Source organism: Notamacropus eugenii, chromosome 2 (genome assembly GCF_028372415.1).
Source record: "Notamacropus eugenii isolate mMacEug1 chromosome 2, mMacEug1.pri_v2, whole genome shotgun sequence".
NCBI lineage: Eukaryota > Metazoa > Chordata > Mammalia > Diprotodontia > Macropodidae > Notamacropus > Notamacropus eugenii.
Window position 1 is genome coordinate 471,457,201 of NC_092873.1, and position 13,859 is coordinate 471,471,059.

General features: G+C 37.8%; 1 protein-coding gene across 1 annotated transcript in view; it reads right to left on the bottom strand.

The window, feature by feature from the left end:
* The window catches only part of TNN (tenascin N), a 72,859-nt gene that overhangs the window by 24,883 nt on the left and 34,117 nt on the right, over positions 1–13,859 (bottom strand). Inside the window, exons 10-12 of the mRNA XM_072648573.1 lie at positions 8,827–9,090; positions 6,493–6,756; positions 3,481–3,744 (exon numbers count right to left, since the gene is read on the bottom strand). Of these exons, the coding sequence (XP_072504674.1) occupies positions 3,481–3,744; positions 6,493–6,756; positions 8,827–9,090 (792 nt within the window). The remainder of the gene's footprint in view (positions 1–3,480; positions 3,745–6,492; positions 6,757–8,826; positions 9,091–13,859) is intronic.

Below are 13,859 nucleotides of genomic sequence, written 5' to 3' on the forward strand. Positions count from 1 at the left end.
AGAGATTTTAAAATCTCTTATTAAAGAGATGGTAAATGAACACCTAGAAAAAAAAACAGTAATCCCAAAGAACTAACCTAAATTAACCACAGTAGTAGACAAGAGGACTGCTATAAAGTTTACCTAGTCTTCACAAAAGTATCACATTGTGTATGTGTGGAAAAGATGGAGAAATATGAACTAGATAATATTTTAACTAGTTAAACTATAAACTCGTCAAATGCTCAGATATGAAGAGTAGCCATTGATAGTACTGCAATTGGGAAAGAAGTATTCAGCGGATCACTTGGGAGTTTTGTGCTGAGTTGTTAACATTTTTATCAGTGACTTAGCTAAAAGTATCAAATGAGTAAAGGACATAAAACCAGGAGAGATAGCAAACATACTGGATGACAGATGATAGTTCCAAAGAGATCCTGACAAGCTAAAACAATGGAGTAAGATTGATCTAATGAAACTAAATAAAGATAAATAGAAGTCTTTCATTTGGGCTCAAGACATTAATTCAATAAAAGGAGATAAACAAAAGAGAAAAAGATTGACCCTGCAAAGTAGAGGTGTGTGAGCTTGACTTCAATTCTCAGTAACATTCTAGAATACATTCCTAAAGTGACAGCTTCTAAATATCTAGAAAAGGAAGTGATGATCACAAAGAACCAATTCATCATGGACAGATCATGGGGAAAAAAGACTCTACCATGCTTCTCAGTTTGTAAATGGTGGGACGATTTGAAAGGCACTTGTCAAGAAAAGAAATGCCAGTTATCACTAGCCATGTGAAAAAATGTTCCAATTCACTAATAACTAGAGAATGCAAATCAAAGCAACTCTGAAGTTCCATTTCACAGCCATCATATGGTAAAATTGATTTTTTAAAAGTGGGAAAAGGAAATGAAAAACTTTGGGGGGGGCTGTGGGTAAATAGGTACATTAATGCACTTTTGATAAAGCTGTGAATTGGTAGAGCCATCATGGAAAGCAATTTGAAGTTTTGTCCTAGAAGTTACTAAACTGTGCATACCCTTTAACCTAGAGACATCATTATTAGGCCTATACATGAAAGAGCTAAAAGAAAGAGAAATGGGTTCTTATCTATAAAAAATACTTATAGCAGCCCTTTTTTAGTGGCAATTAACTAGAAACTAAGGAGGTGCTCATCAATTGGAAAATGGCTGAACAAATTATTGCATATGAATGTAATGGAATATTATTGTGCTGCATGAGATAAAGAAATTATTTCCTAAAAACTAGAAAGATCAACATGAACTGATGTAGAAAAAGTGACCAGAATTAGGAGAAAATACTTATTATAATATCAATATTGTAAAAATGAACAATTTTTAAGACTGAGTACTGTGTTTAGTTTCTGGGACCACATTTTAAGAACATTGAAAAGCTGGAAGCCAGTCATTAGAATAATAATGGTACTTGAGTCCATACCAAATGAGAATTGCTTAAAGAAACCAGGAATGTTTAACATGGTAGAAAAGAGTGTTGGGAGAAGGGAACATGATAACTGTCTTCCAGTTCTTGAAGCGCTGTCGTGTGAAAGATGTTCAATGTTGCCGCAGAGAGAAGAAATGAAGAAAAATTGTAAAGAAGCAGCTTTTAGGTTTGATGTCATGAAAAACTGCCTAGCCATGAGAGCTGCATAAAAGTAGAATCAGCTGCCTGGGGTGGGGGAGAAGGGGGGTAATTTTTTCATTGGAGGGCTTTAAAAAAGGCCAGGTGTTTACTTGTTAACTCATCTTGTCACGAGGATTTTTAGAGGGTGTGGCTTGGATTAGATGATCCCTAAGGTTCTTTCCAACTCTGAAATTCTGCAAATTGCTTGAGACAGATACAGGTTAAATGGCTTGCTGAAGAATGTTCTCCTCCTCTGTCTTCTTCTGTCTTCTCTTTTTTTTCCTCTTCCTTCTTCTCATCCTTCTCTTCTACCTTCTTCTCCTTCTCTCTCCTTTTCTTCCTCCTCCTTCTATTCCTCTTCCTCCTCCTCATGATCTAGAGGCAGTTTGGCCTCCAGAGTGATCCTCAAAGTTGGAAAGAACTGGTTCAATTCCCAGCTTTGACATATACTGCCTCTGTGGTCCTGCACAGGTCACTTAACTTTAATGTCCCAACCATCTCTCAAGGATTGTAACAGATAGAGAAGTATCCAGTATAAAGTGATGGAGGGAGTTTCCTCACCATGAGTTCCCTATAATACTATATAAGTTCTCAGCATTTAGCACAATGCCTCATGCTTAATAAATGGCAATTAATAAGTATGTATTGACTAATTATATGAATGGAACTACAGATTTAAAATTATAATAAGATGATATATACTTCTGCAACACTTGATAGTTATAATATACTTTACCTATATTATCTCCTTTTTTTCTCATCACTACCTTGTTATATAGGTAGTATATGGACAATTATTCCTACTTGACAAATGAGAAAATACATAGACATAGAGATTAATTGACTTATCCAAGATCATGTAGCTATTTGGACCTTGAACCCAATCCAGTTCTTTTTCCACAATGCTGTCTTATAACTAGCTAAAACCTGCAACCTAAGAATTAGAGTATGGGCTATGATAAACTCCAAGAAGCCTTTCTGGGGGCTCATGCATAGGATGAAAACAAATACCAGTGGGAGTGACAGAAAGATGGAAACATGAGTTCAAGTCATGCCTGGGACACATATTCTTTCCACCCACAGAGGGATGTTGTTGGCCTTAAGAATCCAGAAAAGGTGATCCAGGCTACCTATGTGAGGTACTTTGAGTTTCTTTCAGGGGCATAGAAGGGGGACAACAGGGATTAGATAAAAACAAGGTATTCCAAACTCAACCAAAGAGTTAATTACATATGCGCCATAGGACTAAAATAGGTCTTTGTTCTGGTACCAGGCAACTGTCTAAGACTTTGCTACTAAGTTATTCCAACTTTACCACTTATTATGGGTGACTTTGGGGAAGACACCTGATCTTTCTGGGCCTCATTTTATTAAACTATAAAATGAGGGGATTAGAGTAGATGATATCTCTAGTGCCTTTGAGTCTACGCATCTATGATTCTTAAAAGGATTGTTTTCAGCATCAACAGGGAGCATCCCACACAAGAAGTTCCCTTTGTTGACAAAATCACGGATCCTTGACATGGTCAAGTATCTCCCTATATATCTTCATAGCTAGCGCACACATGGCTCGGCACACACAATCCAAAGGAGGCATTACTCAGAGACTCGCACACTAGGATACTCTGAGGTTTATACTCTGAGATTCCTTACCCATCCCTTGAGGTCTATGACACATAAAAAACAAATATGCAGTACAAGAAGGCTTCACCTATCCACCAGATAAAGCAAAGACTGGAGGCAGATGCCTTATTATTCCCCCCTCCCTAACAGAAAAAAACCTTCAGAACTGAAAGAGAAAAGAAGATACTTCTTTTCCTTCTGTGAGTAACTTAACAGTGGGTCCCTCATTACCTGTCAATGCTTTGGTGTTGGCTTTCTTGCTTTCTCGATCTCCCTTCACAGCCCAGACATAAACAGAGTAATCCATTCCTGGCTTCAGGTCTGTCAGCATAGTGGCAGTCTTGACCTCCTCCACTGGGATCTCCTTAGTCTCTCCATCAGCTGAGGTGTATCGCACCATGTACCTGTCTATAACAGCCTGGACTGGATCCCAGGATATAGTTGCTGTGTTCTCTGACACCTGGTTAGTCATCAGGTTCTTGGGATCATCAATATCTTCAAGAAAAAAATTTCAGGAAAAGATAAATATTGGCACCAAGTTGGCCATCATCACCAATCCATCTCCATCCTCTCATGAGGGCAAGTTTCTAGGATGCTCATCGGGATCATGCTCAACACAACAACAAAGCTATTCCCTTCCTGGCCACCGGGAGAGCAGGTACTATCCAGTTCCCATTCTCCAAAGTCTATCCTAAATTCATTTTTTAATCAGTAGCAGCTCTTCATTATTTTTATTCTTAATTTTATTTTCGAATTTTATTTTACTTTTAATTTATGGAATAAAACAAATATTTCTATAACATAGTACAATAAAAAGTTGATTGCACATGAAAATGCAAATCTACTACGCACGACTCACTATACCTTTCAAATATGAAACAAAATTATAATATCAATTTCTTTTTTTCCCTTGTTTTCTTCCCTTCCTTCCCCTCGTCCTAGAGATGGCTACCATTAGACACAAAACTTCGATTTATCAGTTCTCTCCCTTGATGCAGATAGCATCTTTCTTCATATGTCCTTTATAGTTAACTTTTATTTTTACATTTAATTTTTTTAATTTAATGAACAGTTTTTTCTCTCTCCTTTCAACCTTCCATTTCAAAGAAAAAAAACAAAAACAAAACCCTTTCAATAAATATGCACAGTGTGACAGAACAAGAAGAAGATGAGTAGAACAGGATCTTCTGGGCAGCATTTGGAGCTACAAAATCATTGATCAAACAGCCTCTGCTGGAACTCCCAGGATTCTTACTTACTTAGAATTAAAAATTTCTTTAGATTTGGAAGGGACCTTAGAGAGATTATTTAATATAGACCTCTCATATTATAGATTTTTTAACATTTTAGGCATTTCCCCACCTGGATACTCCTTTGGACATCTCCACTATGCCCCCATGCACCTCAACATCAGAAATCTTATCATCCTGCTAGATCAGATGAACCTTGGTACCCACACCTCATCAGTACCTTCTGCTCCTCTGATTACAAGGTGGAGCAAAGAGCTCCCCTCAGAACCTCAATTCAAGAAGGGCACTCAGGTCTGCCATCTCTTCCTTTCCCTGTCACCTACCTGCCTTCAGATTTCTCCATCATGCCCAAGCCCATGTCCCCACTTACGGGAACCTTGTCTCCCATCCTTTCCTCCCCTCCTTTCTGCTTCCTTTTATATGTTTTATCCCCCCCCCCCCATTAGATTTTAAGCTCCTTGAGGGTAGGGACTGTTTTTCTTTTTCATATTTTTATCCTCATTGTTTAGCATAGTGCCTGGCTCATAATAAATATTTACTGAACTATTAATTGATCATAGATGAAAAAACTAATTGAGGCCCCTGTAAGTTCACTGACTTGCCCAAGGTTGCACAAAGTCATATGACTCCTCTAGTGTTTATTCCATCCCATCATATTACTTTTCTTCATTTACACGCAGTGATGTGTTAGTAAATGTTTAACAACTGACTTTGGGGTCAGGGGGAGGATTAATATACTTTTAAATTTAATTTGAATTATTAACTTTTTCTTCATCACTTTCTTAAGTCTAGACAATCAAAAAAAATAATAAATCAAGCCCTGATTTGTAGAGTTTGCAGATTTCTGAGATCTAAATGTTCACAATGAAAATTTGACAATTGACTTTCACTGGTGGGTTTGAACTGGCTCCATTACATCCCTGCTTATACCTCTGTAAAAGGAATTTCTCCATTGCAACATATCTATGTCAGGGTGCCTGAGGTTTTGCAAAAAGCTGGATCCTGCTAGATTCCTTCAGCTTGCCTTTGCCTTTTTTTCCTATACATACATACATGTGTGTGTGTACACATACATACATACACTCACACATGTGCACACCACACACAGACCAGCAGCAGCTTCAATTAGAGAAAAATAATGATCTCACTTAAATACAGAGTTTGCTGTGGAAAAACAGGAAGAAGACACGAAGATAGGTGAACGATAAACACTAAAGAAAGGCATCTTATTTTCAACTCCCCCTAATCTTCTTTCTCTTCTTATCTTTCCCTTTCAATTTTATTCTTTCCTTCTTATGGATACAATCTTGTTATCCCTACCACCTCCCCAATCCTTGTTAATACCTTATTCCCCTTAATTTTCCATCATCTGTCTACCATTATTCATCCTTCATCAAAACTTACTTTACATCACAATTCTAAAACTTGAAATACCCCACTCCCTGCCCAAAGATTGTGGACTGGCACCAAAGGGAGGCATGAGCTCCCCATGCACTATGGTATTGCTCCAAGAATATTTATTGCCCTTATCTGGTCTCCAGTTTCATTAACTTTAAAATGTTGTAGACGCAGACTCTGCCTTGTAAATTCACAAGGGTGTTGTGGGTATTATCTTAATAGTCCTTTTTCAAAGAGATTATAATTTGGTAAGGATCCTGAAATGTTATTTTACGTGGTTCAATAAGCAAAGTCTAAGAAAGTTTTTCCTAGTCTCCCTAGCATTTAAAGGTATTGACATAAGATGTCACCATCATATTTCATTAGATCAAGAGGTCTTGGGAAAAGTTTCATCTGAGACATTGGACAACATGGGACTGGGACCACCAACACCATTTTGCTATTCCTTCTGGAGAATTCTAACATAAAACCATCCCAGATTAAGTCCATAATACCCTGATACCATCAGCATTGGACAACAGCAATGTCACAGTTTGATATCAGTTGACTATATCTAATCAATGAATTGGTTTCTGTTTCTCTCCTCTCCTGTTACCTGTAAGGGCTTTTGTGTTGGCTTTCTTGCTCTCCCGGTCTTCCTTCACAGCCCAGACATAAACAGTGTACTCCATGCCTGGCCTTAGGCCTGTTAGAATAGTGGTAGTTTTGTCCTTTGCCACTGGAATCTCCTCGGTCTCTCCATCAGCTGAGGTGTATTGTACCATGTACCTATCTATGATGGCCTGGACTGGATCCCAGGATATAGTGGCTGTATTCTCTGTCACTTGGTCAGTAACTAAGTTTCTAGGGCTATCAATCTCTGAAAGAAAAAGAGGCAATCAGTACAGAATTATTAATAAGCACCCAAGTATATGATTTGTAATTCATTTATCTTAGCCTAAGATAATTTCAGGCCCTTCTTGCTTTTCTCTCGTTATATTATTTTCAAACTGTCTTGTTTGCCCTAGGAGTGAGCGTGTCTCCCCAACTTGTTGATTAGTTTTACAGGAAGATGGAATACTATATTAGAAAAAGCATAAAATTAAAGATCAGAATTCATTATCTTTCCCTCATAATCCTATCCCTCTTCTTATTTTCACTATTTCTATTATGGGTCCTCCCCAATCCATCCTCCACATTTCTGATAAAATGATATCCCTAAAATACAGATCTGTGAATGTCACTACCCTAAATTACAACTTTCAATGGCTCTTTACTACCTTACTACCTCTAGGATAAAACTCAGACACCTCTGGTTAGCATTTAAAGCCTGGCTCACAGTCTGCTTCCAGCCTGTGTTCTGAGGTTGATTGTACATATTCCCGTTTACATTGCAGACAAATTGGCCAGACCACATGAAAACAACAATGTACAAACAATAGAAAGATGATTAGTAATCAATGGAAGTTGGAATGTAGTTGACAGTAATCAATAGAGGAAAGATACAAGCATTAAGGGGATCAGGAAAAGCTTATTATAGAAAATGGGATTTTAACTAGGACCTGAAGGAAGCCAGAAAAGCTGGGACGTAGAAATAAAGAGGGGAAGTGTTTCAGGCACTGGGGGACAGCCAGTAAAAAGGGTCCAAGTCTGGCAATGGAGTATCTTGTGGCAAGTGTCACTGGCAGGGCAGTAAGTTGTAAGAAATCACTATTCATATTGATGTATGTGCAGACTTGTAAATCATTTCGGTGAACACCACACTGTTCAGGACCCAGACATAGAGGAGCATGCTTCCTGGTAGTAGGGACCTCCCACCTCAATTCATGGTCCTTCAACCTTTGATCTGCCCCGCCCCCAAAGGCCAGCTTTCCTTTCTACCCACTTAAGGACAAAAACTGAACTTCCTATCACATGAGCCATCCCCTTCACCAATGTGACTGTGGTCATGGCTAGACCACCTTTGCCCCAGGTGAGACATTTTCTAGTTACAGTTCCCTATGGATAGCACTACTTTTTTCACTAAATCTCACTAAAGAGGTGTGTGTGTGTATGCGTGTGTGCCTGTGCGCACACACACACACACACACACACATATATATATATGAAATGGCCATTATTCCCTGGAAAGCTATTGTCATTTCAATTTTTCACTCGAGGTTTTATTGTAGCTACTGTTACGGCAGGTACTTCTTGATTTTTTATTCTCCTTTCTCTCTCACTTCTTCATGGTAAAACCCAGAAGTACAGTCTAAGAAGATAAAAGGGAGAAAATAGAGCCAAGACAAGAGTCACAGAATTTCTGCCCAATTATGGTTTAGAGAACACTACAACTAGGTCCCAATTAATATGAATGACAAATATCATGAAGAGGTCTCATGTATTCAAAGTTATAATTATGTAAAATGTGGTCTTTGGAAAATGTGCCAATGGATACAGGCAGTGTGGATTCAAATAATGTTTCCACTTCACAAGATTCGTTATTTGTACTAATGGAGACCTTACTTATACAAAAGTCCTAATTTAAAAGAAATTATTAGAGGGAATTAGAAATGTAGGCTATGTGGAATGAAGGAAAAAGGAATATTGACCCCCTTACTCATACAATATCATTCTGAACCACTGTCAAAGAAAGGAAAAAGGCTTGGATAAACCAGATAGGAAGCAGCTAGGTGGATGGGGAGATGCGCCTAGAGTCCAGAAGCCCTGAGTTCAAATTGACCTCAGACATTTATTATTATGTAACCCTGGGCAAGTTTTTTAACCTCCCTAAGCTTCAGTTTCCTCAACTGTAAAATGTGGTTAATTAATAATAGCACTAATCTCCCAAGGTTGTTACAAGGTTCAAATGGGATACTGTGTAGCACTTCAGATAGTTTATAGCACATAGTATGTGTTTAACAGTCTACTTTGTAATCTCTTATGTTCTCATCTTATCATGATCCATCACCTGTTGGGGCTGTGGTGTTGACTTTCTTGCTCTCCCGGTCTCCCTTCACAGCCCAGACATGAAAGGTGTAATCCATGCCTGGTCTCAGGCCTGTCAAGACGGTGGTGCTCTTGTCCTTCCTGACTGGTATCTCCTTGGTCTCTCCATCAGCTGAGGTGTAGAGTACCATGTACCTGTCTATGACGGCCTGTACTGGGTCCCAGGATATAGTGGCTGTGTCTTCTGTCACCCGATCGGTTATCAAGTTCTTTGGATCGTCAATTTCTATAAGAAAAAGTTTGGAAAAAAGAAATAGCATTGGAACCAATTTTGTCATCAGCACCAAACAATCTTCATGAGTGTTGGTGGGGATGACAAGCCTCTAGGACTCTCATCATAGCTGTCTTCTGCACAGTAAGCAAGACATTCCTTTTGTGGACACAAGGGGGAGTTCTTGTAACAGTTCCTCATCCCCATTCCCAGGAGTGGGGAACCTGCTGCCTCATAGCCACATGTGGCCCTCTAGGTCCTCAAGTGTGGCCCTTTGACTGAATCCAAACTTCACAGAACAAATCCTTTTATTAAGGGGATTCAGGACCTAGAGGGCCACATGTGGCCGCAAGGCTGTAGGTTCTCCCCGTCCCCCAGTCTATTCTAAGTTCATTCTTTTGGGTCTCTTTGAATATATAGCTTCTCAAAGAGGGAGAAGAATGGATCGACTGAGGAACAACTCTTCTACAACAGAAGTAGTCAGTCTTACTATTTAAGATTGGCTGAGAACATCTGCATAAATAAATTATGAATTTCCAGCAAGATGGCTGAGAGTTTGTATATAAACCTTGCTCTTCCTCCTCATCTTAACAATAGCTAGAAATGTGCGGAATAAGCTGAAAGAACAATTAAAATGTTAAATGGGAGGAAATTCCCATGGAAAAATCAGGACAGATATTTTGGAATTGAGGAAGCAAAGAAAAGAAATAATATGGGGTAAGATAATGCAAGGAAAACTTTCCAGAAAAGAATAAAGCTATATTAACTATAGCTAGAATTCAAGGTGGAAAAAAGAATGGAATGCTCTTTAAAAATCTGGGAGTGTATAGAAGACCTAATAAAATAAATGAAGGGGAAAAAAGAAGTGTGAAATTAGAACTCAATGAAAATTTTAAAAATAGCATTTATACCTTTAAATAAAGCAAAGAGAATGGAGGCAACAGATCTCAAAAACTCAATAATACAACAAGAATTATTAGAACAAAGTCAAAAGACAGCAAAATCAAAAAACATGTAGGTCACTACATAATCAACCTGGCTTGGAGAGAGAATTCTAAAATCACTTGTATTCCAGAAAACTATGATGAAACAAAAAGCCTGAATGCAGTATTTCAGGAAGATATAAAAGAAAATTGCTCAAAGTACTGGAAACAGGGAGCAAGCTATAGATCCACAAAATTCAAAGGATACAACCAGAGAGAAGACCTAGGTTTATCTCAAATTGGATGGTCAAACTCCAGAGTTCTCAGTAGCCCAGAATCCCAGAGTTTAAAGGTATCTAATTTCATCCACATCTGAACAAGAATCTCCTCTATAACATAAGGTAGATGGTCATCCAACCTTTGATAGAGGACTCCATTGAAGGGGAGCACACTATCTCCTGCAGCAGCCCATTTCACTCTTTGCTAGCCCTGATTGTTAGGAAATTTCCTGAAAACAAGACTAAAATTGTTTCTTTACAACTTAAACCAATTTCTCCTCGTTTTGCCTTCTGGACCCATGCAGAACAAGATCATATGACAGCCCTTCAAATACTTAAAGACAGCTATTGTGGCCCTGTCTTATCTTTTATTTTTTTTAATTTAAATCTTTCCAGCTCCTTCCATCCTGGCTGCCTTCTTCCAGAAGTGCTATAGTTTATCAAAATGGCCCTCACAACCAAAATAGTACTATACAAGTGGTTTGATCAGAATAAAATACAATGGGACTATCAGCTAGAATAGATCAGTGGGTCTGAAGTCTGAGAGATCTGAGTTCAACGCCAGCCTCAGACACTTACTAGCTGTGGGACCCTGGGCAAGTCTCTTAACTTCTGTTTGCCTCAGTTTCCTTAACTGTAAATATACTGTAAAATGGGGATAATATTAGCACTTATCTCCCAGGGTTGTTATGAGAATCAAATATTTGTAATGGACCTGGAACATGATAAGCTCTTAAAAAATTTTTAAAATTCCCTGTCCTCCTACCTCCTATTGTCTTCCTGCTTTTGAACATTTTACCTCTTTCATGGCATTATAATATCATATTAACTTTCATGGTTACCATATCAAACTAATGACTAATTGACTTTGTAGTCCACTAAAACCATCCTTTTCAGATAAAAGTCTGTCTGACCAGGCCTCCCTAGTCTTATACCTATGAAATGTGTTGTTTGTTTGAAGCCTTTTACCTCTATCAGATTTTTTTATTAGATTTTAGCCCAATATTCTAGCCTATGACTCTATCATCAGGTATAAACTCTCTGTTTCAGCTTTGTATCATTGCAAACTGGATATCAGCAATTAGCAGTACCAGAAAAGCAGTAATCATGAAAACTATTCAATAATGTTTAAAAAAACAGAGGTGTTGATATGTGGAACAGATTATGTATAGTACACAGAAACAAATAAACGTGATAGTATAGCAGTTCATAAATCCAAAGATCCTCCCTACTAAGATAAGCTCCAAATAAACACAACTTAGGCATGATTTATTACATCATAAACAAATTAGAAGAACAAAGAAGAAACTTCCCTTACAACTATGGATAGGGAAAGAGTTTATGATCAACTAAGGGATAAAGATAATCAAATGGAATAAAATGGACAATTTTGATTATGTAAAATTTTAAAAGTTTTGCACAAAAAAATTCCAATATGGTTAAAATTAAAAGAGAAACAATTAACAGGAGGGGGAAAAAATCAAGTTTCTCTCATAAAAGTCTCATAACCAAGACATATAAGAAACTGATATAAACATCAGAATAAGAGCTATTTCTCATTAGATAAATAATCAAATGTTATAAAAAGCAGCTTTCAAAGGGAAGAAATCCAAGCTATCACCACCATATGAAGAAATGCTCCAAATCCTTATTAGAAAAATACAAATTAAAACAGCTCTGAAGTTCTGCTTCACACCCATCAGATGACAAGAAAGGAAAGTGACAATTGTTGGAGGGGCTGAAAGTCAATAGGCTGTGAATTGGTCCAACATTCTGGAAACTCAAAAGGGGAGGCAGCTTAAAATGCCAAGAAGAAAACAAAACATCAGAAGGAATCACAGAGTAGTAGGAGACTTTGTGAAACTTACATGTTACCTTATCTGGGCCAGGAAATGGAAGGTAATTTTTTTCTAAAATGCCAATTCTGGTGGCAGAAGTAGAATAAAATGAGTGGGGAACTAGAATGATATAAAGAGGGGGAACAGAGGTATAGGAGTTAGAAGGTGTAGTGAAGGTGATTGCTACTAAAAAGGGAAGATTATAAAATAAAAGGAAAAAACACAAGACCCATTTGTGATTGAGGTCTGGACCAAGAAGGGGGAGTACAGAAAGAAGTCTATGATGAGATTATTCCAAGCAATGCAGAATTTGTGTGCCTTGCAGCAGCTAGATGGTTCAGTGGATAGAGTACTAAGCCTGGAGTCAGAAAGACTCATCTTCCTGAGCTCAAATGTGACCTCAAACACTAGCTGTGTGATCCTGGACAAGTCACTTAAACCTGTTTGCCTCAATTTCCCCATCTGTGAAATGATCTAGAGAAGGAGTAGACAAACTGCTCCAGTATCTTTGCCAAGAAACCCCAAATGGGGTTATGAAGAGTCAGACATGAATGAACAACATTTGTAACATGAGTAACATTTTGAAATATAGATTTCTTTCTTTTAAATGGGCTAGAGGGGAGCAAGGAGAACAAAAAATATTATAGCAGCATTTGTTAGAGGGAAAATAAACTTACAACTCTGAGTGTTAATAGGATAAATCTATCCATAAAATAAGGAGGGTGGCAGAATGAATTAGAAACCAAAACCTAATAATTTACTACATGCAAGAAAACATATTTAAAACATAAAGATTCTTACTGTTAAAATGATGAGTTGGAGGAGAATTTATTGTGACTTGACCGGATCCAAAACAGCAGGAGTAGCAATAATGATTTTAGACAGGCAACAGTAAAAACAGATACAGCCAAGAAACAAACAGGGAAACTGCACAATATTATGCTTAAAGGGGCTGTAGATCATAATTTCTAAAAATCAGCCAAGGTCCAAGGAATGAATTAAGGCATGAAGAATAAAAGATTTCTCCCTTCCTGGGAATGTACATTACTAGAATATTTCTGTATGCAAAGGGGAGAAATGGGTATCGTAATTTCTCAAATTATAATTTTCTCCACATGACAGAACAAGCTTTAGTCTCCCTAAACATTGACTTCATTTCTCCCAATAAATTTTTCAATGACAGAAACATATCTATCAGTGCTGCATTTTGCTTTTGTGCTGGTAAAGGACTGATGAATCTTTCTGATTCTTCTTTTATTACCAAGGAAGTTATTTAGGTTGTATCTCCATATGGTCACTACACTAGACCATGGTATGACTGATGCAGTCACTTCAACTACCTTTATAAATGGTACCAACTAATGTAGATGAATGAACAGTAAGGCAACACATGATTCCTTAGCAGGAATGATTTGGTATGTCATGCTGTGATCAAAACATCTCATATGTGTAACATGTAAATCAACAAAGAGGGTTACTTAGAATAGAGGCTAAAAGCTGGTTCTCTTCTAACCCAAGAGTCTATAGAATGGCCAGCTTACTAGCCACTTATCATAATCTTCTCTGGTATAACCCATGGTGAGGAGATTCAACAAAACATTGCTTTGTCACTCCAAAAAAGCAAACCTGTGACCCTCCACAAGAGGCCACTGCATGTGGTCAGCTCCATCACACCCTGTTACAACTTTCCTCTAAGTCACAGGGATCCATGTAAACCAACTGAGCTTTTGGAATACAATACTTAA